Source organism: Sinohyriopsis cumingii, chromosome 3, assembly GCF_028554795.1.
Source record: "Sinohyriopsis cumingii isolate HCF-2022 chromosome 3, ASM2855479v2, whole genome shotgun sequence".
NCBI lineage: Eukaryota > Metazoa > Mollusca > Bivalvia > Unionida > Unionidae > Sinohyriopsis > Sinohyriopsis cumingii.
This window is the reverse complement of record NC_142963.1, coordinates 125,540,969-125,566,117: the sequence shown is the minus strand read 5'-3', so window position 1 is coordinate 125,566,117 and position 25,149 is coordinate 125,540,969. Positions and strand designations below refer to the sequence as shown.

The 25,149-nt window shown below is 35.3% G+C and overlaps 1 protein-coding gene across 1 annotated transcript in view; it reads right to left on the bottom strand.

Annotated features, from left to right (window-relative positions):
• Positions 1-25,149, bottom strand: part of LOC149803785 (CD109 antigen-like) — a 73,754-nt gene that overhangs the window by 18,550 nt on the left and 30,055 nt on the right. Inside the window, exons 16-30 of the mRNA XM_089953582.1 lie at positions 24,643-24,792; positions 22,799-22,876; positions 20,164-20,272; positions 18,431-18,584; positions 16,931-17,048; positions 13,152-13,265; positions 12,598-12,702; positions 7,444-7,572; positions 6,613-6,739; positions 5,249-5,425; positions 4,153-4,234; positions 3,096-3,252; positions 1,742-1,819; positions 1,055-1,232; positions 385-608 (exon numbers count right to left, since the gene is read on the bottom strand). Of these exons, the coding sequence (XP_089809708.1) occupies positions 385-608; positions 1,055-1,232; positions 1,742-1,819; positions 3,096-3,252; positions 4,153-4,234; positions 5,249-5,425; positions 6,613-6,739; positions 7,444-7,572; positions 12,598-12,702; positions 13,152-13,265; positions 16,931-17,048; positions 18,431-18,584; positions 20,164-20,272; positions 22,799-22,876; positions 24,643-24,792 (1,980 nt within the window). The remainder of the gene's footprint in view (positions 1-384; positions 609-1,054; positions 1,233-1,741; positions 1,820-3,095; positions 3,253-4,152; positions 4,235-5,248; positions 5,426-6,612; positions 6,740-7,443; positions 7,573-12,597; positions 12,703-13,151; positions 13,266-16,930; positions 17,049-18,430; positions 18,585-20,163; positions 20,273-22,798; positions 22,877-24,642; positions 24,793-25,149) is intronic.

The window sequence follows — 25,149 nt, the reverse complement described above, 5'->3', positions numbered from 1 at the left end:
TGACATCGTAATTAATAAAGACCCGCTAACGTAGTTGCTGTTACAATCTATAAAAGACAACAATTCTTCCTTGAAAAAAGTTGTTGGAATAAAAACACAGTTCACTTATAATTAAAGATAGTATGTACCATACCACCCGTAATAAGAAAGAATATCAATGTTGTCTGCAAGAAATAAATGCAAACTAAAGTGTAATCAAAGTTTGAGTCAATCTGAACATTTCGAGGTTCATGAAATTATTCATTTAATCCACGATCGATGAATTTATCAACGTAACAATACATGTATCCATATAATCCTCCGTCAGATCATCCATCCGTTGATTCCACAGACTGTTTTTATCTATCATCCTCTCTGTCTGTCTGTCTCTCCAACTTTCTATACCTGTGTTGATTGGAAGCCACCGTTGGCATTTCTTTGCGTGGTCAGCCATTTAAGTACTGGCAATCCACTGGCGAAGTTCTTGGTTTCGATATAGTGAAGGAGTGCATATGCCGCAATCTCGATGTCAAGGGGAGGGCTCTGCATATAATAGTCAAACCAGGGCGTGGTAAGTGGGTCACGTACAATACTGGGCGATGGACGGCTTGACCAGAATTTTTGACCATCTAAAATTAACAAATCAAAATGTTCAAAACTGTATTTGATGAAAAGGTAGAATGTAATTGTAAAACATGTTTTGAATATAATAAACTCTAAATTATATCAAATTGTTTGATTACTATTAAGTAGAGTTAAGTTTGATCGGACACTTCATAGCTTGTAGTACAATCTAAATCAAACTAAATACAAGCACAATGTTGCTCAAACCTGGATAAAACTAAACAACTATATTTTATTTTTTAAACCTACCGTATCTTAACGTCAAGACAATCGTACCTATTTCCAGTCGATTTTGATTGGCTTATCTAATTAGGTTACTTTAAACGTAAATATTGATGTCAAAGTTCTAATGAAATATCCTACATCCACATAACTTTGGTTGAACTCAAGCAGAAAATATGGACTGTATGTCTGAATGGATAATATGTATGATATGTACTATATTTTTTACCCTTAACTACAGCCAAGTTATCCAACTTGGTGAATAGTACCCCACCAAGGCTACTGCCTGAGCGTGCCAAAGCGTAACTTGTTATGGCCAAATCGTATACATTGTATATATTATACACGTGAGCTTCCAGGTAGGCACGTGCTCTTGCTGCTGCTCTTTGTATCTGTTGGTTCATATTCTAAAATGAAAATGAATTATGAGTACAGAATAATTGCTAGCATTATAACAAGTTGTGTCTTACTCTAATATGAAAGATAAGGTTTTATATATTTATTTTGGTGCCTTTTAAAGCTGTGACCTAGGCATTTGTATTGTGTACTGAAAATGTGTTAAATTCATATACCTTTTATGACATAAGTAACTCTGTGCAGCCTTTGATCATTCATTGGTCCTGTTTAAAGTGATTAGCGTGACAGATTCACGAACGAAAGTGTACGAGTTCGAATCTTACCATCGAATCAGTCATAGTCAGCTTTCACAATGTCTCACTGGGCAATGCAATTAATTTTAACTGCATCGGAACTAAATAAACCATTAGTGTATCCGTGCCAGAAAACAAAGCAAAAGCAGACATATTATTTCTTGCATGTTACTTTGTAGAATTAAAGCATGCCACCATGACTGCTGCGTACTAAGATGGAAAGTTTTATATTAATAGTAACATTCAACACCATCATATATACATACTTCGTCTTGGATGTTATCATTTTCCAGAAGGGCAATGAGGCAGAAACCAGTAAGACTGTATCCAACCGACGACCCTCCCTAAGTAAAAGATATATGTGAATGAAAATGCATCAGATACAGACCACAAATGAAGTAAACAAAATCAAGACAGAAAGGAAGCAATAAAAGAACCGGTGAAAGAAAAGCATTTTATGGAGTTTCTTGAGGAAGACAATTTGAGGAGTAAATTATAATTTAATGGTATCTAGAATCACTTTATACAGGTACATTGAATCTTTTAAACTGAATAATTTTGTGTCAGTGACATCAGTATTGTTGCAGAAAAAAAAATAAGTTTCAACTCCATAACATCTTCTATTTCAAACATATCAGAACGAAAGAGAGAAATCTATAATATGATATCCATTGCCAATAATAAATTAGCATAGTTATAAAAAGTTCACACTAATTTCTTCCTTTATGTGAAACCAAGAAATGAAGATTGGAGATTTAAACTATGTGGCTCTGCATTCATGTTAAGTAAGCTGCATGCATGGGACATTGATGTGGGGTATTATTATTATTATTATCATTATTATCTTCCACATCCTCCTGATGACAATTTTGAATTTCTGTTTCTGGCTTATGGTATTAGATATCAAGAAACTTCCGAAGTATTCAGACTGTTCCTTGGAGTTAGTCTTTCTGTAGTAGTTTTGATGTGATTAATAGCATCTTCAGACCGTCTTTAAGTCTGATGAGTATTACTTCTGGTGCTCTATGACACATTCATATGAATCTTCGTCTGATTTTTTTAAAAAAAAGTCTGCATCATAATAGGGTAACTTGAAGTGTTGATTTTTATGTGTACAATGTACTAGCTTAATGAACTAGCGATGGTATATTACTTATTACTTATTCCTGCGCATTCAACACATCACTAAGATGTTATGTTGTACAATTTTATTTACTGTCATTCACTATTATTACAAATCCTTCTGTTTCTGTCTTTGTTCTCCTAACTTGAGCCACCGTCAGATGTCCGTACCCAACTTTTGGCCTCATTGGTCAAACGGGTTTTAATCTGGTTGATTTCACCATTTCAAGTGGAGGCACCCCCAATGAAAGGTTGGCAGAGTATATCATGAGAAACAATGCTAATAATTTCAAATGATATGAGCTCAGCCGTTCTGTAGAATATGATGAAAACATTAAATGTGGACGGGTGACAAATGGCGCAGGGCCATTGTATTAGGTAATATCCATCCTAAGATACATTATTTTAAGTATGAGTATTCCTAAAATGTAATACAGCCAAATGATTCAAATTATAATTCTTACAATTCTTGAAATTCTTATACTAAAATTATAGTACCTTTAGCATACTGCTGTGAACACTTCCTATGGCTGGAAAAGAACCATCTGAACTCTGATAGTTTAACATCCAACTGATAGCTTGTATAAGTACATTCTCCGACACATAGATGTGTTTCTTGGCCTGATGGAATGATTTGACAACGAATGCCGTCAACCTGCATTTAATGAAACTTTTATTTAAAGTGTATTCATAGGCAATATAAATTAACTTTATTTGTTTTACTTCAGATTTCTGTAAGCATATTAATCTGGAATGAATCAGCCTAAATAGAGGTATAGAATATTAAGCATCAGTTCTTCAACGAAAAAAATTATCGAAAACCGTTTTAAGTCGATGCCGGCAGGAATCAAAACCAAGTACAGAGAGAGAAAAGCTAGAGTTTTGAATTTGTGTACTACGTAGTTTCAAAGTATAATACTTTAAATTATATGTTAATATGGCTTGGGACATAAGGTTTTAATTGCAGATTATAATAAAAGTATGAAACTTGATACAACTTAGCAATAAGAAATTATATTCGGCACATAATTACTTTTTCCATAAACACCTTTCGTGTATTCCTTTAAGTAAAGAGAAACATTTGGAGGTTTTATGAGTGTGTGTGTGATTTGCATTTTTAACGTAGCTCTAATAATTTTTCAGTCATATTGCTACGATGTCTGTAGTGGGACAGTTTATAGTAATGTCTAGCACTGGGGCGTCATGCCGCATACATGTAGCATGATGTCCCACCCAGTCACATCCTGACACCAGGCCGACCAGTCCTAACACCAACCTCCTAATGTGAGCGCCAAGCTAGGCAGCTGTTAGTACCATTTTGACTCGGCCGGGGATCGAACCCACAACCTTCCACGTCCGAGGCGGATGCTCAAACCACTAGGCCACCCGTGCGGTGGGTTTTATAAGACATTTTACATTTGCTTCATTGAATGATATCATGGTGGCAATTAATTATGACGTAAGTATATTTATGAGTAAAATATCTATTCTATATGACTTTCTAACAAATCCAACGGTATTATAGATCTATAGAAACCAGACTAGTAACACCAACCACATGCTTCCGACATCATAATATTCTCCCCAGATGCTGAATGAACCGTCACTGTGTTGGAACGTCAATTCACGTTGATATCCTAAATGAAAATTGAAAATGTAAAGTCTTTAAATTGACCGCCTCAACCACACACATACACACGCACGCACACACAAACACCCCCTCCCGAACCCTTCCACATTGATGTGATGTTTAGCTCTAACCTTAAAAGTTTGCATTGCATTGTGACGACACATTAAGATAAATGTTACAGTTGACAAAGACCAGACAATGAAACATTTTGTAATTTAAAAGCCTGACCTCGATGTATAATGATGCTAACCTAGTTTATAGTATTAACTATTAGCATATTATATGTGAATGGAAGCTACATCTGTGGCAATAAAAATATACATTTCTTTCTTAGCCATAGTTTAGGGTATTTTTAAACTGATGGTCTGATTTTTTTCAAAGTTAAATAATGTTTAAAGGTTTTGTTTTGTGGAAAGAAGACATTATTCAAAATTATTAAAATGTTGACTTGTACAAAGTATGATGGAAAATATCACTAATACTACTTGTTAAACTAATAATAATAATAATACAAACAAGAAGAACAAGAACATGATTGTTTGATTTTGTTTTTGCATGTTTTAACACCATTTTCAGCACATGATATGCTTTACATGGTGGTCAGTATATATGTTGAAGGAGGAATCCGGCAAAACCCCCAAAAAACCACTTACCCAGAGAAAACCCTGAGAAGAAAAATGGGGCCATAGGAAGCTACTGGCAAGTTTTCTCATTTACCCATGCTGAGACGTGAATCCAATCCATGTAGTCTAAGTGATATGACGGTGATCTGTAAAGGTGAGTGCCTTCTACCACTTTGCCACCTGGGGCACGAAGAAGAAGAAGATATGTGTATAACCTGTCATGAAAAACATCTTTCTACGTCACACAGACAGCAATTGGTCCAAGGAACACTGCGCCTTGTTTAAAATGCACAGGGTTATGGTATGAATTAAAATTAACAAAAGTTCAAGACATTTACGAGGAAATCTGTATTGGAAACTTAACATTATTTATTCTGCTGGGTTATGCATCTACTTACCTCTTTGCATGTACATCAGTGCTTTTTCCCGGATGTCTTCCGTTAGTTGACCGGTTGTGTTAAGATAATTTGTGACGAAAACGTCAGGTGCGAAACTCGTCATGGTCTGTTCACCACATCCCGTAGGCAATTGTAGTAAATTATCTAAATTTTTCAATGTAGGTCCCATAACGTCACCTATAATAATAATAATAATAATAATAATAACAAAAGAACATTCAAAATGAACGATTATTCAGTTTGTGACACTGGAGAGTGTGTCGGCATGTCCACCACTGAGTCTGTTTTAAACGGTATACCGTGAACAGTGCAAAAGCAGATTTAAGAAGATTAAGAATTTTTTTGTGAGAATAATTTCTATTATCAAGAAATGCAGATATTGAAATCTAAATTCCGCATTTTAAAATGGAAACCAAATAGGATTTAATGCACACACTGCACAATGTTCATTGAAGAAAAGGATATTGCATCGATTTTAATCTTTTGCAAATTGATCACATTATTTCAATGCATTATGCTCAGATAACACTAAAAGAGTTGCACAAAAATTATATCAGACATAAAACGAATATAAAAGGAATATATATAATAAAAAAGATCATTTTATTTTCCTAAGTTATTAACCCATATATTTCATCTTGCGGTACCCAAAATTATAAATTTTAATTCGTTTGGTACCACACAATGAAACATATCCGGTAGGAAAATTATATATATATATATATATATATATATATATATATATATATATATATATATATATATATATATATATATATATCACAAGGGGAAATGTTTGCAAAGTTTTCTCCCTGACCTGAGTTATGTCATGTAAAGCATTTTCACGCACCATTGAAATCGCCTTCCAGGAATCGTAAGATGTAGCAGTGAAGTGCTTTAATTACAATACTTTTCATTTTGTGGTAGACTAATGCACTTGAAAGTCAACCAAATTGAATTTCTGAAAAGTCGAATTCCTTTTGGTAATCTTCATCTCCTGGAGTTGAACTCAGAGCAAAGGACATAATTCTTAAATATATTCTCAAACAACAGGATAGACTTTGATTGGAACTTTTCATACTTACATATGAAAGAAACTGATCTTGAAAAAGTTTGTTACCTGGTATCGTGTCAGAAATTACGAAATCAAACTAGAAATAGTCAAAGAAACACATACACTCAACACCTAACTAGATGGGCATCCGGACTTTCTGATGTCGCTACATATGGATGGGCCACGTTACAACTATATTGTGGTGTTACCCATGTCCACCTATTCTAATGTACCACAATCACATTCAAAGTGGGACATATAACTGCCTATTTTGTTTTGCTGACTAGGTTGATAATCTTATCATATTTACCCATTGCAGTTACTCTCACTTTTAAAGAATCTGCTACTACATTCTGTGGCAGTATGATGGGTACTTTCACATATGATCCAGCAGCAATGATGAAAGGATAGTTGTACTCCCTGTGTGTACCCTCAGGCTGTGAGAATAACAAAACTTGCACTGTTATTACTCAAAATCTCAAATCACCAGGCTTTGGCCATCTTCTCTCAACCACCACCCTCTCATGAGACCGTAATCTCCCATACGTGTCTCTTCCTGTGTTGTCTCAATGCATAAAGTTTTGTCAAACATATTCAAAATTATGATGGCAATTCAAACTTTCCTAGATGGGTCATTTTAACCCCCTTTCATGGACCACAGGGGAGACAGCAGAAAATAATAGCTAACTTGCACATGGTTCAATTATGGACAAATAAATTACCATATTAAAGAAATTCCATTGTTAGGTTTATAAAAGAGATAATGCAAAGGATAAAAACACTGCTTTAAAGTGTGGGAATACATAAATAAGGTTACTTTTGTTGCATGAATAGTATTCATCAAAATTCCAGATTCTGTACACTTAAATTTATAAAGCTATAAAAAATCAGTTTTTTCATCATATTGCAATAATGTTGGACTTATCATTTCGGTTGCACGCTGATATGCAGTCATTTGGTGTTATGCACTTGTCAAGACAATGTCTCCGTCTTACATCCTATTTCCTCCTGTTAAGTGACAAATCGGAACATATTACAGCATTTGTATTAAAAACTACTCAATACAATTGCTTGGAGCTGATTATACCAATTACATGAAAATTCCACTCATACAGTATTGAAGTATTACAACAACCAATACCTCTACAAGCAGCTGCCTTCTCACACCATCAGCCGCAAGGACACTCTGGGCTTTTACTGATAAATCTATCTTGCCAATGGCTGAAGGTACAATGGGAATAAAGACTGATTCTGCTTTGCCTGCTGCAACCTGTAGAACAAGTATTTAGAATGCAATCATGTAAATTTACTCAATTCATTTAGGATATAATCTTGTAAATTTACTCAACGTGGAAGCAACTAAAACTGTACAGCATGTACAGATCTGAGCTGTAATGAAATAATGCGGTCAAAATCGGATATTCGAACTTGGTCCTTATTCTAACGTGTTATGTCAAAGTGACAAAAAGGAACCGAGTTGGAATTTCCAATTTATTCAAGCTGTCCATGCTATTTACACAGCTTATTTTACTTACAATCTATCCACTTGAAATGAATTATTGTTGCAATTTAACTATTACTTGCATACCACCTCACAACCAATTTAGGCCGATATTTATGAAAAAAATTAAAACACATGTAGATGACCATTTCTACCCACTCCAGAAAAACCTTCTAAAACACCTAAGTACTGAAATTGTGCTTTGCATGTGGTTCTGTACATTTTTCACATTTCTATGTATTTTGACCAGTACAAATGAGATTCAAAAATGTATATAAAAATACATTGTTAGGGTTTCAGGCAGAAAATCAGCTATGAAGAGTATTCATTTTCCGGGCAGGTCTTAAATAAACAGTGCATTGGGGAGGGGGGGGGGAACGAAATATAGTATGCAACACCGCGAAAAGTATTGATGAGATTTTACGAATAATAATTAAATAACTAATTTTTGCAGGAAGTTTGAATTACATAGCATTAAATGGTTGGAAACATTGTGATTCCATTTTACATAAAACTGTTCCATTTCATTCCATTTCGCAAAAACACGCTATTCCGCATGTAAGACCTACCATTTTTCCTCCACTGAAATAGATAAGCACGTAAATGCTTGAATTTGAAGGAAAAAAAATAGGGAAAAATGCGAATGTTGATATCCTTTTCCAAAGGCAAATTTATTATTAAACTATATTTCTCCTTTAATACCGTTACTCCCACTTCCGAATTCATCCCACCAGGAATGACCGGGGGGGGGGGTCTTTCTGTCTCTTCATTTTAAGGACAAAGGGAAGCAACTCTTCAAGGTTAATTCACCTTTCTACCTTGTTTGGTTGTTTTGGGGGTTGGGGGGTACAATTATATTCGGATGTACTAGTTATTGTATTTTAGCGGAACCTTAAAGGAAGCTCGCATTGTGGGGATGGGTGTGATCTTTTTTAATTAAGTATGTATTATAAAAGAAACATATCTTACTAAAAAAATTATCACATTACAAAATGTAAGAGCAGGAGGAAATGCTGAGAATCCTACCTCTACCTGTATCACCCAATAATAGCTTCATTACGCTTCTAAAACGATGACGTTCTCGTAGTGTTAGGTTTGCACAAAATGCGATATTTATTTATACAAGTGCATGGGAAATCTCTGTCGGATTGTACACTTGATTATTGCCTCAACTTCAAAAGTTTCCAGGCGAATGCAACGAAAGTTGACAATTTATAACAGGATCTAAGATGTGCTTTCATGAATGGGAAGTGGTCACTGTCTGTGCAGTTATCGTTAACTTAGAGACGTTCATTTCTCTCCTTAGCGAGGCCATTTCATGCAACTTAAAACTAGAGAAGGCAGACTGGATGTGTCTGTCAGCTGACTCCACTATTTCCGAAATTGAGACATAACGTTCTGGGCCAGACTCGTGGAAGCTGAAATAGCCATTAGTGTACCTGATCCTGTGCGATTGATTTAACGGCACACTGATTTAATAACTCCCTTTAGTCGAGAAGCCTGCGTTAAACTAATTAAATAATTAGTTTTAACCAAGATGGCAGTGATTGTGGGCAGGGCCGGCGCCAGACCCGGACAGACTATCTGGCGCCCTAGAAAAGGTTAGATTCTGGCGCCCACCCCCCCCCACCCCCAAGGAAAATATCGATTTCAAAATTTATAAACAATAAAAAAAAAATTAAAAAATGCGCCCCCTGAAATCAGCGCCCTTGGCGGTTGCCTTGTTTGCCTATATGGTAGCGCCGGCCCTGATTGTGGGGTTTCGTCTTGCATGCTGCCTTCAGAGAACGGAATAGGCATTTACAGTTGATACAGGTATTGTCCATGCATCTCAGGAAAAATCAGATGGTGTTACAGTCCTGCAGTTTTGCTTCTCTCGAAATATCGATCAAGGAGAGATAACGAATAGTGATTGGTGGTTGACTAGTAACTGCAAGCTAATACTAGCAAGGAACCAGATTGTGTCATCAGAACGACTGAAACAGCAGAAGGGAACTGCCAGAAGCTTGGATCTGAAGCTAACATCGATGCGTTATACCATTTCAAAACTGAGGAGAGATTTCATTTGGGAATAATGTGAGTGCGCATGGTCTGGATATGTCATTATTGAATCATAAGTCTGCGAATACCTTGTTGCGGCCACAATCATTTCCTCCATGAAATCTGAACTGAACGTGTATCAGATTATAGGGAAGTATTCCTTGATTGTGTTAGGTGCCAACTTCGTCAAAAGAATGAGAATGTATTTGTCAAATGGAAATGGATGTTGAGAGCGGCGCTATATCACTGATAGGATAGCAGTCACTGACAACACAAGATTTCCGCTTCTATGTCGTCAAAGTGAAAGATATTCAGCTGTCGCATTCCTCTCCATTACTGAAGCTCCAAACACTTTTTTCCCATAAAGGATCAAGGAGTTAACGAGGAGTTATGTAGACAATTATGGAATAGTGGCGATTACAGCTGCTTGAGGCCACTATGAATAGTCTGGATATGCCTCTTGTTAAATCGAGCAGATCGTTGATCCTAGATGTTTGATTTTAGCGGGACAATCAGAGCTATTGTAGTCTGTGCTTTTCATATCTTAATTATCTTCAACATCAAAACTGATGGAGGAATGGTATATGCCGACATTTACTCTCAGTTAATTAAAAGATCCGGTAATATTGGAAGTGCACATGAAGGTATGCGTCAGCTGATTGCTCTGTCTCCATGAAGAGGTACGTCATTATCAGTACTATATTTCCATGGATATATTCCACCCACGCTTGTACGACTAGATTTCATTTCCAAAAGGATGAGATGAAGAGCCTTCTCCTAAAGAATCCACATACACTGACCATCGCAGGTCTATTAGTAAACTGTCATTGTAACTGGTCCACCACCACATTGACTATGCTAAGGTGCTGTGATAAAATTTCTCGAGTCATGATTGATGCTTTTTCCGACGCATGAGCTGCTTTTAGAACAAAGACACAAAGTTAATATGTCTTAAAAGTTTCATACCTAGAATAAAAAAATCGTGAGAACAAGGTCAGATTTCTCAAAATTGATTATCCACCCTGAAATGAGAAGGAGAGACGTAAGGTTGTTCATGTCGTAAACAGAAAACACTAGACTAACCAAGGTGTTTGTTCTGTGTCATCCAGGAACGACCACGTTCTCTGTGGAGGACGTCCTCAACTGGGATATGACTTGGCATGACGTCTTCTTCATCGTCTTTTTATGCATGAACGATTATTTTAATACGTTTGGGAGAAAGACGACAATTTGAAGTGTTAAGGGTTCATACTAATATGGGCCAAAATGTTGAGAAGAACAAGGTCCGACTTCTCTATATTGATTATTCACCACAAAATGAGGGAAGTAAGGTTGTTCATGTCGTGAATCACAAACCAAATTTACCGGATGCTTTAAAATGTGTTGAGCAGAAAACTTGCAGTCTTTCCGTCACATGTTCCGAAACATTAGTGAAGACCAAAGGGCTTAGATTGGGGCCATATGAATCGCTATAGGAGCGGTACGCATATGAGATTTCAAGACTGATCATGTACTCGTCGCATCTCTATCGCTGGTCTCAATTGCCATTGGATTTCGTAACCAGAAATGTTCTGGAGTTCTCCATCACCCTTTACAAGCAGATAAACTATAATTTCTTGTGTAAAAGTATCCCCCTTCATGGCATCACGCAAAAGTTTCTTCATGAAAGTAGGACGAGGAAAGTGGATGGGCTCAGATAACGAAATCAATTATGCCTCTGACACGGTTTGGATCGCCCATCGTTTTCTGAGAATGGTTGGTCCAGATCTATTGAAACTGGATTAATCTGGGGCCTCGGGTTGATCACTAGATGGCATGGGTGACGGTCTGTCTCTGTCTTTCTCCTCCCTGCCTACCTGCGAAAATAGAACCATATGACTGTCGTTGCTGTGAACTGCCACTGCGAGTTCTATGGTGACAATTGCCCTATGTTATATATTCCGCTCTCAAACAGGATCGTGCCTTGATAGTAGATTGCACTGAAAGTTAAAGGGCGATTTTTGTGTCCCTTGCTGTCTCACAAGTTGAAAGTTGAGAATATGAAATTGATGGGGAGCATAGAAACATAGCAATGGTTGTTAGTGGCATTTCGTACATTGCCGATTTCAGATATATTTATATGTGTGTACCAATGAACGGTTTCTTTACAAAAATATAAATATTAGATATGATGACTGTTTTAAGTAGTTCCTGTTTAGTATGAAAAAAGCTACGTCAATGAAGTCCGTTGTATTGCCCCTACCCCAGTCTTGCATTGAATTAAGACACGTTAGATACTTTAAATGTTCATGATAAGCGTTAGACATGTACATATACAAATATCCCTGCATGGTTCTCTGCACAAATGAAATGCAATCTATGCACTATTTCTCGCTTAATATACATTAATACATTGATTTACAAAGTGTATCCATGAAGAACGTAATATATCTACCGCTGGTCTCAATTGCCGTCGGATTTCGTAACCAGAAATGTTCTGGAGTTCTCCATGTGTGTATGTGTTGCTCCTATTACCTGTCCCCGGGTAAATCAACTTTAGGGGACCCGGGCACTAAGATATAGATCTACAAATACACTCTCCAAGCAGCCCTTAAACTGTCCTTTATATGTGTATAATTATCATAGTTTATAAGGCTAAATATTAGGCTAAATATACCTATAGTGTAATTTTAGATGTCTGCCGGATGTGTGCAAAATAAACGACTGGTTATGCAGATAACAATATGTAAACTAATGTATGAAATTTAAATGTACCTTCACGTTCTTGGTGATGGTCTGTGAGACGTATTGCATGTTTCCACTGGCATCCAAGGGTATAATGACCCTGAAATCGTTCGATTTATCCAAGGTCACCACAACCTATTAAAGATACAAATGAACAGATACTATGTTAATTAAGATGACATAAAGTCATTATGGTGGTCTAGTGTTCTTCCAAATAGTACGCTGATACTGTGCCATGTATTAGTTTGAATTCCAAGACAAATTATTCACCGTTACATCAAAATAAAGTTCGTTAATACCTTACCATGTATTAGTATGAATCCAAGGGAAAACTTTCACAATTACCACAAAAATATGAATATTTTTAGACATTAAGCATAACCTAATTTTATTGTTTAAGAAAGCTGTATTTTATAGTCGTAGGTTTCACTATGCTATTAGGAACCCAGAAATTAAATTCACATTTTTCGTGAAGAAAAAATTTATTTCATTGGGTGGTGGGTGTGTCTAATTTGACACAAAAATCTTCCATAACCTAGACTTGAAAATAAAAAATGTACTATATATTTTTTAATACTACATACATCCAAATCTTGTGTCATGTAATTGAAGACGTTAGCTTGTAAGACGAGCTCCTCTCCACGAACGACGGAATAAGGTAAGTTTAGACTCACAAAGAATGGGCGGAAGGTACGGAACTGGAAAATAAAAAAGTATATGCATATCCCTGATTTCAAACAAACCCCAGTGCGATTTCTATTAAACAAATTTTCGGTTTTAAAACAATGCTGGTCTATATTTTGATATGGCAGCAACTGGATGATGGCGATACAGCAATAAAATCAGTCTAAAATGTATTATAACGTCACTGCGCTTCTTTATGGTTAGTCCACACATAAAAACTGTAGGACAATGGAAAGTTGGAATTAGTTTTCTCACTGCACTGAGCAATACTTTTTTTACTAGAGGTGAAACGATACACCTCTACCGGGTATCGATACGATTCACGATACGATACATTATTGATGCGCATGTCAATTTCATGGTCTTTCATCTTTAAAAGGTCTCCTGTTAGTACCATGATGCCCTCTTATATGTGCTGACATATTGGTTGTATTTGTAGTATGTTTATTAGAGACAGATAAACATATACTTTATCTTCTGTTAGTATGTCATTCCCATCCTTGACAAAATAAAATTAAAATATATCCAAAAGGCCTACCTGTTAGCCGTCAGTAATTTATATAGAACCTTTCATGCAAGTTTAACCTGCTCTATTTGATCAGGTGCAGATTTCATCTTGGCGTCCATGCCATTTATTTCACAATACATTAATGCCTTTTTAGAGCAATCTATTGCCAAGTTCATGTCTTCATTTAAATTTGGAAGGCATTATGGCGTTATCTTTAAAACTGAAGAAATAGTGCAATCTCCTCGTGCAAGGAAAATATTACATAGAACAAGTCTGGGCATGGGAGTAGAGATGACTAACACCCAAATATTTCATATTGGACTTCCCACAGGTAAAAAAAAGAACAAATGCCGCGAAATATTTTTTGTGGATGAAAAATGAAATTACTAAAAATATCCACTTCAATTCTAAAAATTAATAAGGTGACTATAACTCCTGCAGTATGGAACTTGCCCCCTTGCAGTTTCTGTGCCAATATGTTTGATTCCGCCTGCATGTTCAGCTGCTAATTATATCGGCGTAAAAGGATTTTCTCTCTTGTTCCCTATGTACGATTTAACAGCCACTTTTGCGCAAAGTTTCTATCTTGCGTTGCATCTATTTCTATTCAGCTTGGATGCCAATATTTCAGATGTGTCCCTTCAGTTAGTTCCGTTTGGTGATTATTGTTTTACTCTGGACTTGAACAAACAATACAATTTACTGTATTATATTCCTCTGTAGCCCGTCATATTTGAAGAAACAGCTCAGCTTCACGTAAAAGTGGCTAGTAGATGCTCAGTAAAGTAGTTAAATCGTATATGTGGAACAAATGTGAAATGTTTTGTACTCTTTTATCATGGATCGTGGGTTCGTCACCTTCTGCTAATTAGAAGGACGCGAATGTGTATTGTCCATAGGTTTTATTTGTAATTAACATAAATAAATGCACGAGCCAGCATCGGCTGTAATAGATGAATTTTGAATTTAAAAACTAAACAGGTCAACAACTGCTCATGATTAAAGTAACTATAGTTTGTACCTCTTGTATCGATACACGAATCAATAAGGATATCAAATATTAGATCAGAAATGAATAAATTGAATAGTTAAGGAACGGACCAGACCTAAAGTTAAGTGGGCATAAACCGCTATGTTTCGCATTCTCTGTAATTAGTTATACACCAGACATCTTTAAACTGACCAATCAAAAGAACTGTAAAACATGGATAGATGAGTATTTAGTGAATTTCATCAACTACGGTGAGATCAACAAACACATACAAAGATACAATATAACCATAAACTTGTGATAAAGCTGTATAGTTATTGGGCAGACAGTGGAAAGGAGCTAGCCTTAATCAATGTATATCTAATGTATTAGAGTAAAAATGCAGTGAAGGGAGATATCTGATATGTGACCTTGACCTGAATATAAAACCTTGACTGATGCATACGATGCGATTAGACTGTGAAAGAAAACCCTAAGGTTCATTGTTGTACCACAAAGAGATTTTACCATGTAATGTATAAATAAAAGAAACGTTGCATTATTTGATGTGTGGCCTTCACCTAGAAGAAAGGAACCTCAAATGTGCAATCAAAACATGCTCTATATACAATTGAAGAAATGTACCTCAAATGTGTAGTGTAACACAGACAATAGAAGATATAAACCTTAGATGTGTACTGCAATACATGTTCTTCAACAGTTCCTAATAAAAAAGCAGAATGAATATATGGCTAATATTAATATGTGATATTGACCTTGACAACAGCATCCTAAAGATTGCTTGAGATCTTCTAAGGATGATGTATCATTGTATAAAGATTTCTCTTTCGTATCAAACGGTTCTAAGGTTACGGAGTGGTAAGGATGATATGTAGATAAAACATGTTTCATCTCTCAGTCTCCAATCACTCTAATTTTACAAAGCAGAAATAAGAGTGTAGTGGAAAACTGAAAATACCCATCCATAACCTTTGACCATGCATATATAATACTCCGCCAGACTGTCGCGCCTTATAATCATGCTGCACATGTAGACTAACTTACGTTTCTCACACTGCTTGAAAATTATAAAATGGAATGGAAAGTATGATGGAAAACTAAAACTACTGAGTCGTGAACTTATCCTTGAGAAAGCACTCTAACAGGTACGTGTTCCACCTCAAAATGATGAGATTAACAAGTTAGTTCCTTATTCATAATCGGCATAATGCCGAATAATGTCCTTGACATTTAATTCAGACTTCTTGGATGCTATATAGCGGAAAGGAAAGTGTGGTGGAAAACTTTAATTTTCTGACTTTACCCTTAAAGTCAGAGGTACAATGTGGTATGTGCTACATCTTCTAATACAAGAACAAGTACGCCATACAAGCTCTGAATCTCAAACAGCCTCAGTATTATAGAGCGCAAAAAGAACGTTTGATGCAAAACTGAATATATCATGTCCTGAACTTTACTAGTAATTGGAGATCAAGCTTACAAAGCAACACGCATTTTAATCATGTATACCAAGTTTCATCCCTTAGACTCAGACAGTGTGAAAAGTTTTTTAGCAGAGTTCAAGTGTGGCAAACATATGTTTGGAAAAATGGAATACTATGTCCACCCACGGTTCGCAAAAGGGGGTGGGGGAGGGTGCAGACAAACGGTTGGAAACGTAATCCGTGCGTCCAAGGGCTGCTTTAAACAGACCATATTCCTATAATCTACAAGGAAGAGGCCTAGTAAGTGCTGAAGAGAGAATGTCAGAATGGATGGAATATTTGCTTGTAAGGTAATAAAAATAACAAGGCCAATGAGTGAAAGAAAAGGAATTAAATGATCTGTGATAGGATACCAGTATCATGCAGTCATGGTCAACAGTGTGACAGCAGGTGTTACAGACAAAGAGTTAAAGAAAAAATACACATTCAGACTGCTTCAGTTATGATGGAAAAGCTAACAGAAATCCTCCGTAAATTCGAGGACAGCATAAGGTAAGGAATCCAAGTTAATGTCAAGGGACCCTAATTCAGGTGAAATAACCAGCCCAAAAATCAGGATGTGTAATAATAATAATAATAATAATAATAATAATAAAATTAATAATAACAATAAGAAGAAGACGAAGAGCAAGAAAAACAAGAAGTCAAGAAGACGAATGAGAAGAATTCGATGGTAGCAACAATTTAATTCCCCACCGTTGCTGGTGCAGATGTCACTCCTAATCCAGTTATTTTATTGATAGAGAACGCACTGGCGACCCAGGACGTAATAGTGTCTGGAACCATAGCGGCAATGCTGGCCTGACCTTGCGCACTGAAATAAACAATATTCAAAACAAAACATTAGAAGGGGATGGGTTGAAATATGGATAATTTTGAAACTGGTGAAAACATTTCTATCAAAGTCACAACAATGTCTGCATTGTATAACATATTTCCATATTTACGACAAAAAGTTCTCAGTTCGAAATGAAACTCAACATAGGATTTAGCTGCGCTTACTTAAGCCTTCAAAAGACAACATATAAACTGAATAACATCGATGCAACTCAATCTACCTATCTGTCTACCATCCGCCCTAACCATAAATATCTATCACCTTTCTAGAAAAATACCAGAGACTGCTGATATACAGCGAATGAAAATGTACAATTTTCTATGATTCGAAACAGAAAATTAAAATAAATGTAAAAAAATGTTCTTAAGTTCTTGGTAGAAAATTTAAGGTAATTTACAAAATAGTATTTTATAAATGCTCGTCCAACTATTGAGGTTCACATTAATAACTTCAACTCTGCAGCAACTTTTGATTAGATATGTTTCTTCAAGCCATTAATTCCCGTAAGAAACCTCCATTCCCTTAAATTATGATAATGTTGTGAACGTTTATCTAACAGTCTTAATCGGTTAAAAGTCTCGTTCTTAAATGGCATAGTATCACGCATGCATTAGTTTGTTCGAACATATGTCGAGGCAGTAATATAAATAGGTATATCGGCATTGAAATGTTTTAGAATCTATTACAAGAATTGAGCTGAAGTATACTTCAATGTCACTTCTCATACATCTATGTTTGTGAGCAAATATTGCTACATTTATGTTGTTGTTGGTGTTGTAGGGCTTAACGCCATTTTTCAGCACACGATAGGCTATACATGGCGGCCAGTATTAATGGTGGAGCAAGAACCCGGAAAAAACCCGGAAAGAACCACCGACCCACGAGAAGCTACTGACAAGCTTTCTCACTAATTTTATGTTGAATACTGAGTAAGACAATGAATATGAAAATGATGTTGATCTTTCTGTACGCAAACTTTGACTCAGAAGTTATAAAAATGTGCCATTTTAATAATTTAACATTCTAAATAGCATTTGTATAGAACCAAATTTCAATACAATAATGTCTTTATTAAAGATTACTGAAATACAGAACTCCTTCACTGTAAGGCCCTTATTATAAAATCATTCCTGTTTGTAGGCGGGTATTGTCATGGTTCATCATTATATACATATAATTTACTTCATTATAAGGCAATCTCACTATAAGGTGGGGTACTCCATGGGTCCTATTAACACACACACACACACACACATATATATATATATATATATATATATATATATATATCCGTACACTTATCTTTTTATCAATTTTACGAGATAGATTAAAAGTATGTCATAAAGAAAACAGCATACTTAGAAGTGGTATTTGTCCAAAGCCAAGTTTCTGGAAAAAATGTTCTTCTGCGTCTAACCGGTTGTAGTACATCATGTACAGGGGGATGTCGTCCAGGCATGGTAGTAGTTGTCATTCCCATTCCATTCATCATCCCCGGGAGGGCTGTAGGGACTTTTGAAAAATTCTGAGTATGTATTATCTATGAATACATGAATGTGTGTGTGTGTGTGCGTCTGTGTGATTTGGATTTTTAACGTAGTTTTAACACTTTTTCAGTCATATCGCTACAATGTCTGTAGCGTGGCAGTTTATAGTGATATCTAGCACTGGGGCATCATGCCGCAGACATGTGACATGATGCTCCACCCATTCACATTATCCTGTCACAAGGCCGACCAGTCCTAACACTAACCTCTTAATGCTGAGCACCAAGCGAGGCAGCTGTTAGTACCATTTTCATGTCTTTGGTATGACTCGGTCGGGAATCGAATCCATGACCTCCCGCATCCTAGGCGGACGCTCTAACCACTAGGCCACCGGAACGGTCCGTGAATGAATGAATATATATATATATATATATATATATATATATATATATATATATATATATATATATATATATATATATATATAAAACTGTATTGATGGATATCCAAAATTGCTGAATTACAACTTACTTGGATATTGTATTGCTCCAGAGCCATGTTTCTGGGAAAAATGTTCTTGTGTGCTGAACCTGTTGCAATTGCGACGTTCCTTCTGGCTTTGAAGCCATGTGTGAAGCAAGCATTCCTGGCATGGCCAGTGGCATGAATTCATGAGTTATTCCCGGTGCAGGCGTAGAAATTTTGAAAAATCTTTAGTATGTAGTATTCAGGAATACAAATCTACCTATGAATGCCTGTACGTAAGTATATTACATATATATTATATAGGAATCTCATCGAATTATTTGGATTTATCTATATTACTGATAACATACACACAATCCTCAAGAAAGCAGCATAGAAATTTCTCTGCACCTAATTTGGAATCGTGCATAATACTGTAGAAGAATGTCGTCAAATTTATGTTGACTTTTAAAGGAAAAATGTTCGTGGGATTACTGGAATACGAATTCCGAAGTGTTCTTAGGATTTGTGTGTAAAGATTTCTCTGCAAACAGTAAGGACTTTTGGACAGAACATCTTCAAATAATGCAGATGTTCCAAAATGAAAACATTCCTGGAAATTCCATGTAGTTCCTGTGCGAACATCAGATACAAGATCACTTAAGCTGACAGTGTGATCTCATTGTTACGAAATGCATTAAATTTTCTGGACGGTTAACAGAGTAAATAATCTTATGATCATTGACAAATAAAATTGCATCTGTCCTTTCTCTTGGTAATTCCTTTTGAAAGAAAGATCTGTGTCACAAAGCTCTCTTTCTCAGCGATAGTGTTTAAACAATATTAGTAAGAAAAACAGTATGACAATCCATTCCATGCATTATTTATATTAAAATGCTGCAACAAGTATATTACAAACACGCGGAGTTGTAATGCAATCAGGCAAATGTTAATCATATTGGCCAGTGGGTCATTGGAGTGTAAGCTATACTAAAGTTGACTGATAGGTGATTGACAATTGCCGTGTTCAGATGAGAGGTGAATTACGTGTTATCCAGTTATGACATAGTACACGTTTGTAAGATACGCAGCATTATACCCACGTAAACATGAGCATTATTAATAATATTGATACTTACAAAATGAACCACTTTGACCACCTAAAGTATTGCAATCTATCTGTCGTTTGGTAAAAGGCTGAAGCCAGTCAAATTCCGGCATATCAGTGAGAACCTGAATTCCGCTTGCCTGTTGATAAAGATAAAATTTCATGTAGTGACTAAATGTATATAGAATCAAGTGGACGCAGATTAAATGCAATGTATGTGGCGAAGCGTCACAATCTATTGTGCCTGAATAATTCTTTTGTAAGTAATTCATAGGTTCATATAGCAGAAGATTAATTCTAGCTAAGTGGTTATTATTAGCAGTAGATGTACTTTTCAGGGAAGTCATTAACGCAATAGTAAAATTCAGACTTGTAAGAAAGACAGCAAAGCTGGAATGTATAAAGATTTTTATCTTCGAGGTTATAGTAGCGAATCGTCTATTTGCCAGTTTGTGGAAATACTATTCGCACGACTGCTGTGTACATATAACAGAAAAGTGTAGCGACACATAAACGGTCAGTGCATAAGGGACAAGTCCAAATGTATTGCGAATGATGTAAACTCACCTGGACATAACATGCTTGTCAATATCATTACCACTAAAGTTTCGGTGGCCTATTGATCAGACTGCAAGGCATCATAAAAAGTGAAAATGTTCTTTTGTGTCTTTTTCGTATACAAAGACCTCTGACTAATGCCGTTCGCTAATGTATTTGCACTGATTATAGTATATAACCTGCAACTGTTAGAGGTTATTCAGTTGATGTAGTGGTTCTTTTTCAAGGCAAATTGATTTTGATGCTTAAATTTTATTTTAACAGTCCAGCATTTTGTTTGAATAGGCAGCCATAACATAAGCAAATACATATCAGCTTCAAATGTATCAAACACTGCAATGGAAATGTGTTGACCTGTCACGCAAACGATTTAGGTTGAATCCCACATTTTGCTTTCTTAATTTTCTGGAGTTCCCTGTATTTCTCAAGTCAGACTCGACAGTACCATATAGCTTTTCATATTCGACTCCATAACTCCTTATGATTTTACATAACAAAGTCGCAAATTCCTTGTATTTTAAATAGCATAAAATACTTCTGTTATTTACACATAGTAGTCCACAACTCTTTGATTTTACCCGAGATTCAATAATGCTTAATGTTTACTTATAATGCTCCACAATGGCTTGTAGTTTACACATCAGACTCCATAAATTCCTTGTATTTTTACGCATTGGACTGCAACGTTACATTTTTGCCATATTATATTTGTCAGTTCTTCATCTTTTTTAATCATTAAAGCGGACGGTTCTTTGAAAGTCTACTGTTCCTTGATTTTGGCTTTCGCAGTTGACAGTTACTTGTCAAACCGAAATCTTAACATTTGTTATAACTGAAATAAATATCTGACTCAACAATTCCCTGTAAGTTTACATAAAGGACTGACTCGACAATTCCCTGTAAGTTTACATAACGGACTAACTCGACAATTCCCTGTAAGTTTACATAACGGACTGACTCGACAATTCCCTGTAAGTTTACATAACGGACTAACTCGACAATTCCCTGTAAGTTTACATAACGGACTGACTCGACAATTCCCTGTAAGTTTACATAACGGACTAACTCAACAATTCCCTGTAAGTTTACATAACGGACTGACTCAAAAATTCCCTGTAAGTTTACATAACAGACTGACTCGACGATTCCTTTATTTTGCATATATTGTTCCAACATTCCTTGTATTTGTACATATCAAACTCCAACATTCCTCGTGCTTTTACATATGGGAATCCAACTTTCCTTGTATTTTTACATATCAGAATCCAACATTCCTTGTATTTTTACATACCAGACTACAATTCCCAGTGTTTTTAAATATTAATCTCCACAACTTCTTTATTTGTACATATTAAACTCCACAGTTCCTTCTATTTTCAAATGTCAGACTTCATATTTCCTTGGACTTTTAAATGTCAGCCTCCACAACGCCTTGAATTTTACACACAAGACAATACAATTCCTTATATTTTTACATATCAGACTCCAAATTTCCTTGTATTTTTACATATCAAACTAAAAAATTCATGTATATTTTAAATATCAGAATCTACATTTCCTTGTATTTTACATATCAGATACCACAATTCCTTGTATTTTTACATTTCGGACTCGGTAGTAAGTTCTTAGGTTCTTTTCGACTGCAAAATGACCGGTTCCTTGCATTTACTTTTTAGAGTTAACAGTTACTTGTCAGATCAAAGTTTTAATATTATCTACACTTAATTTTATTTTCATCAAGCAATTTATACGACAGCTGGATTGTTATAATCACGTTTTTGTCGAAGTATTCTCTTTCGCATCCGTATGAAAGTTGTTCATAGATAAAACACTATATCATTGTCTTTAAACGTTTTCTGTTGGTGTTATACTTTATTGCCATTATATAAATGTAAACACCTACAATAAATACTACTGTACTTTAAGTATATCACTTCGATTTAAAGAATGTAATCGTTGGATAGATAGTACTAAATTTTTAATAAAGTCATATTTCATTTTACACATACAACTCTAAATGACAACCATTATCATTTTTTGTATGATAAATTATTTTGTAAATAAGGATAAATAGTGCATTGAAGTTATTTTAAATTCATGGCACTTACTTGCAAAACTCTTTGCCTGTTGTGCCAGTCATAATAAGATTCAGTCGGTTTTGTGGCACTTTTTAGAGACAAAATTACCTGTAAAAGTGAGACTTTAAAACTTTTATTACTGAAATAAATAAAATATGAGAATGAATTGATAACTCTTTTGTCAGATACATTGAACCAACACATAACAAAGAATAAAATTAACACTGATCTCCAAATGCGATGACATTCTCATTATTAATTGGCCCAATCAAACCTTTTCATGCTCCGTTAGGTTAACAAATCGTAAAACCTAAATTTTGTACGACTTGTTTATGGACCCTATTATTATTATTATTATTATTATTATTATTAATTAGCCAGCTTATTTCATACTTTTTTAATTATGTGGTTAGTTTTAATTAGTAAAAATTCAAACAATGAAATAAATTTGTTTATTGCCAAAAAAGTCAGACCAGCTGTATTGTCAAAACAAAAATTGTCAAAGTAAACTATTCACATTTGTCTAACAAATATGGTTAAACAAGGGAACATGCCGGCATCATTAATGGGCTACTCCTTCAAGGAAGGTCTACAGATTATTAAAGTATTAGTGAAAATATTTGTATAGATATATCAAAAGTCAGGTTGAAGTAAGAAAAAATTTGAAAAGCAATGGCAGTTTTAAACACACTTTATAGGTATATTGTAATACGGTAGACATAATATTGGTATAATCTGCACTGATGGTAATCATACAACGAAATCAGGTATTATCAACAGTCTCAAAATCAGTTTCCCCTGTGATCTCTAATGTTCTGTAGCTGATAGAAGGATATCAGAAGACATCAGCTACAGACTCAAAAATATGGGAAAATTTCGGACTTGTGGTAGAACAGGACATACTGGTTACTGATACTACAGACACGCTTGCAATGTTGACCGAAGATCAAGCAAAATAATGCAAGCTAAAAGGAACGCTCAGGACATATTGCCATAAGGAACACTAATTTTCATTAGACAGCTGCATACGCCGCCACACAAATGCTCAAGGAATATTTGTCTCATATTTAAGCAAGCTTTATAGCAGAATGTCCAAAACAGTCCCACGAACGATCTACAGCGAACGTCATTCTATTGCTAACAAACAATGCAATAATTTATAAATATCTCCAAATGATTTATAACCCCCACAAGGACACGCTTCATTATTTCTTTTTTTCTTAGTGTTCAAGGATTCAAAATGAAAGGAAAAAGAGCTTGCTTTTATTACTTTGATTTCTACTTTCTTCAGCGCCAGTGTTCTGATATTATGGTAATATTAGGCATTGCTTGTTCGCAGAAACTCATTGTTCGTTGTATATTGAAAGAATCAAATAAATGTTCTAGGGACAGTAAAAATTAAATCAATGCTCAAAGGATATTGAAAAGCAGACTGAATAGTCAATAATATTTGGCTCTGCGAGAAAAAGTAATTGTGCGGGAAAACGTTACGCACCGTACTAGTTACAAACACTTCAGAAATAATACAAGAAGTGAAAAAATATATATGATTCCATTCATATAATCCAATCAAACCTCTTTACACATCAGAGTGCAGTGGAAAATACCAAACAATTTTTTTTAAATCAGTACAAATCCGAACACTTTTAGGAATATGGGCAAAAGTCGAACACGCATATTAGTGATATCGTCTAATATTGGACTTATGAGACGAGAACATTAGCAGAGTCCAAGTAACACTGGATGAATATTGACACAGATTGGATAAACTTTTATTTAGATATTGTTAAAAAAATTCAGATAAAATTTCTAGCAATATTGTGAAGAACTTAAACAGAGAAATATTACTCAGTAAAACTGCTCCATTTACTTACGTCTGTTTGTGAAATATCGTTCCCAGTTTTCATCAACAAGACGCTCTGATCAACTGCCAGAAGGTTTACGAGGGACTTCGGGTCTGTTGTAATCTGTAGATTTATACTATCGCCTGGCTCTGCTGTAGTCTTGTCAAAAGCAAGGGAGACCTATACAAGAAGAAAGTAGAGGAAACGATGCTTTTTTTAAAAATAATTTTCAATCAACACTGTATATCAACATAGACTGAAACATGCTTGAAGTCAGAGGATTAATTGCTTCCAAATCCATATAGATAACATGTATAATATTTTAAAGAAGAAGCCCTAGGAGTATTTCAGAGTATTAGCAATTTTGATTTTGAGACACTGCCATAAAACTCGCAGCAAATATGCAAAACACACCTGTCTTGCTAGAAAGAAAGGTGTAATCAATATTATAATGGGCAATTTTTCTTTGCAACGTGAGCTTTATATATATATATATATATATATATATATATATATATATATATATATATATATATA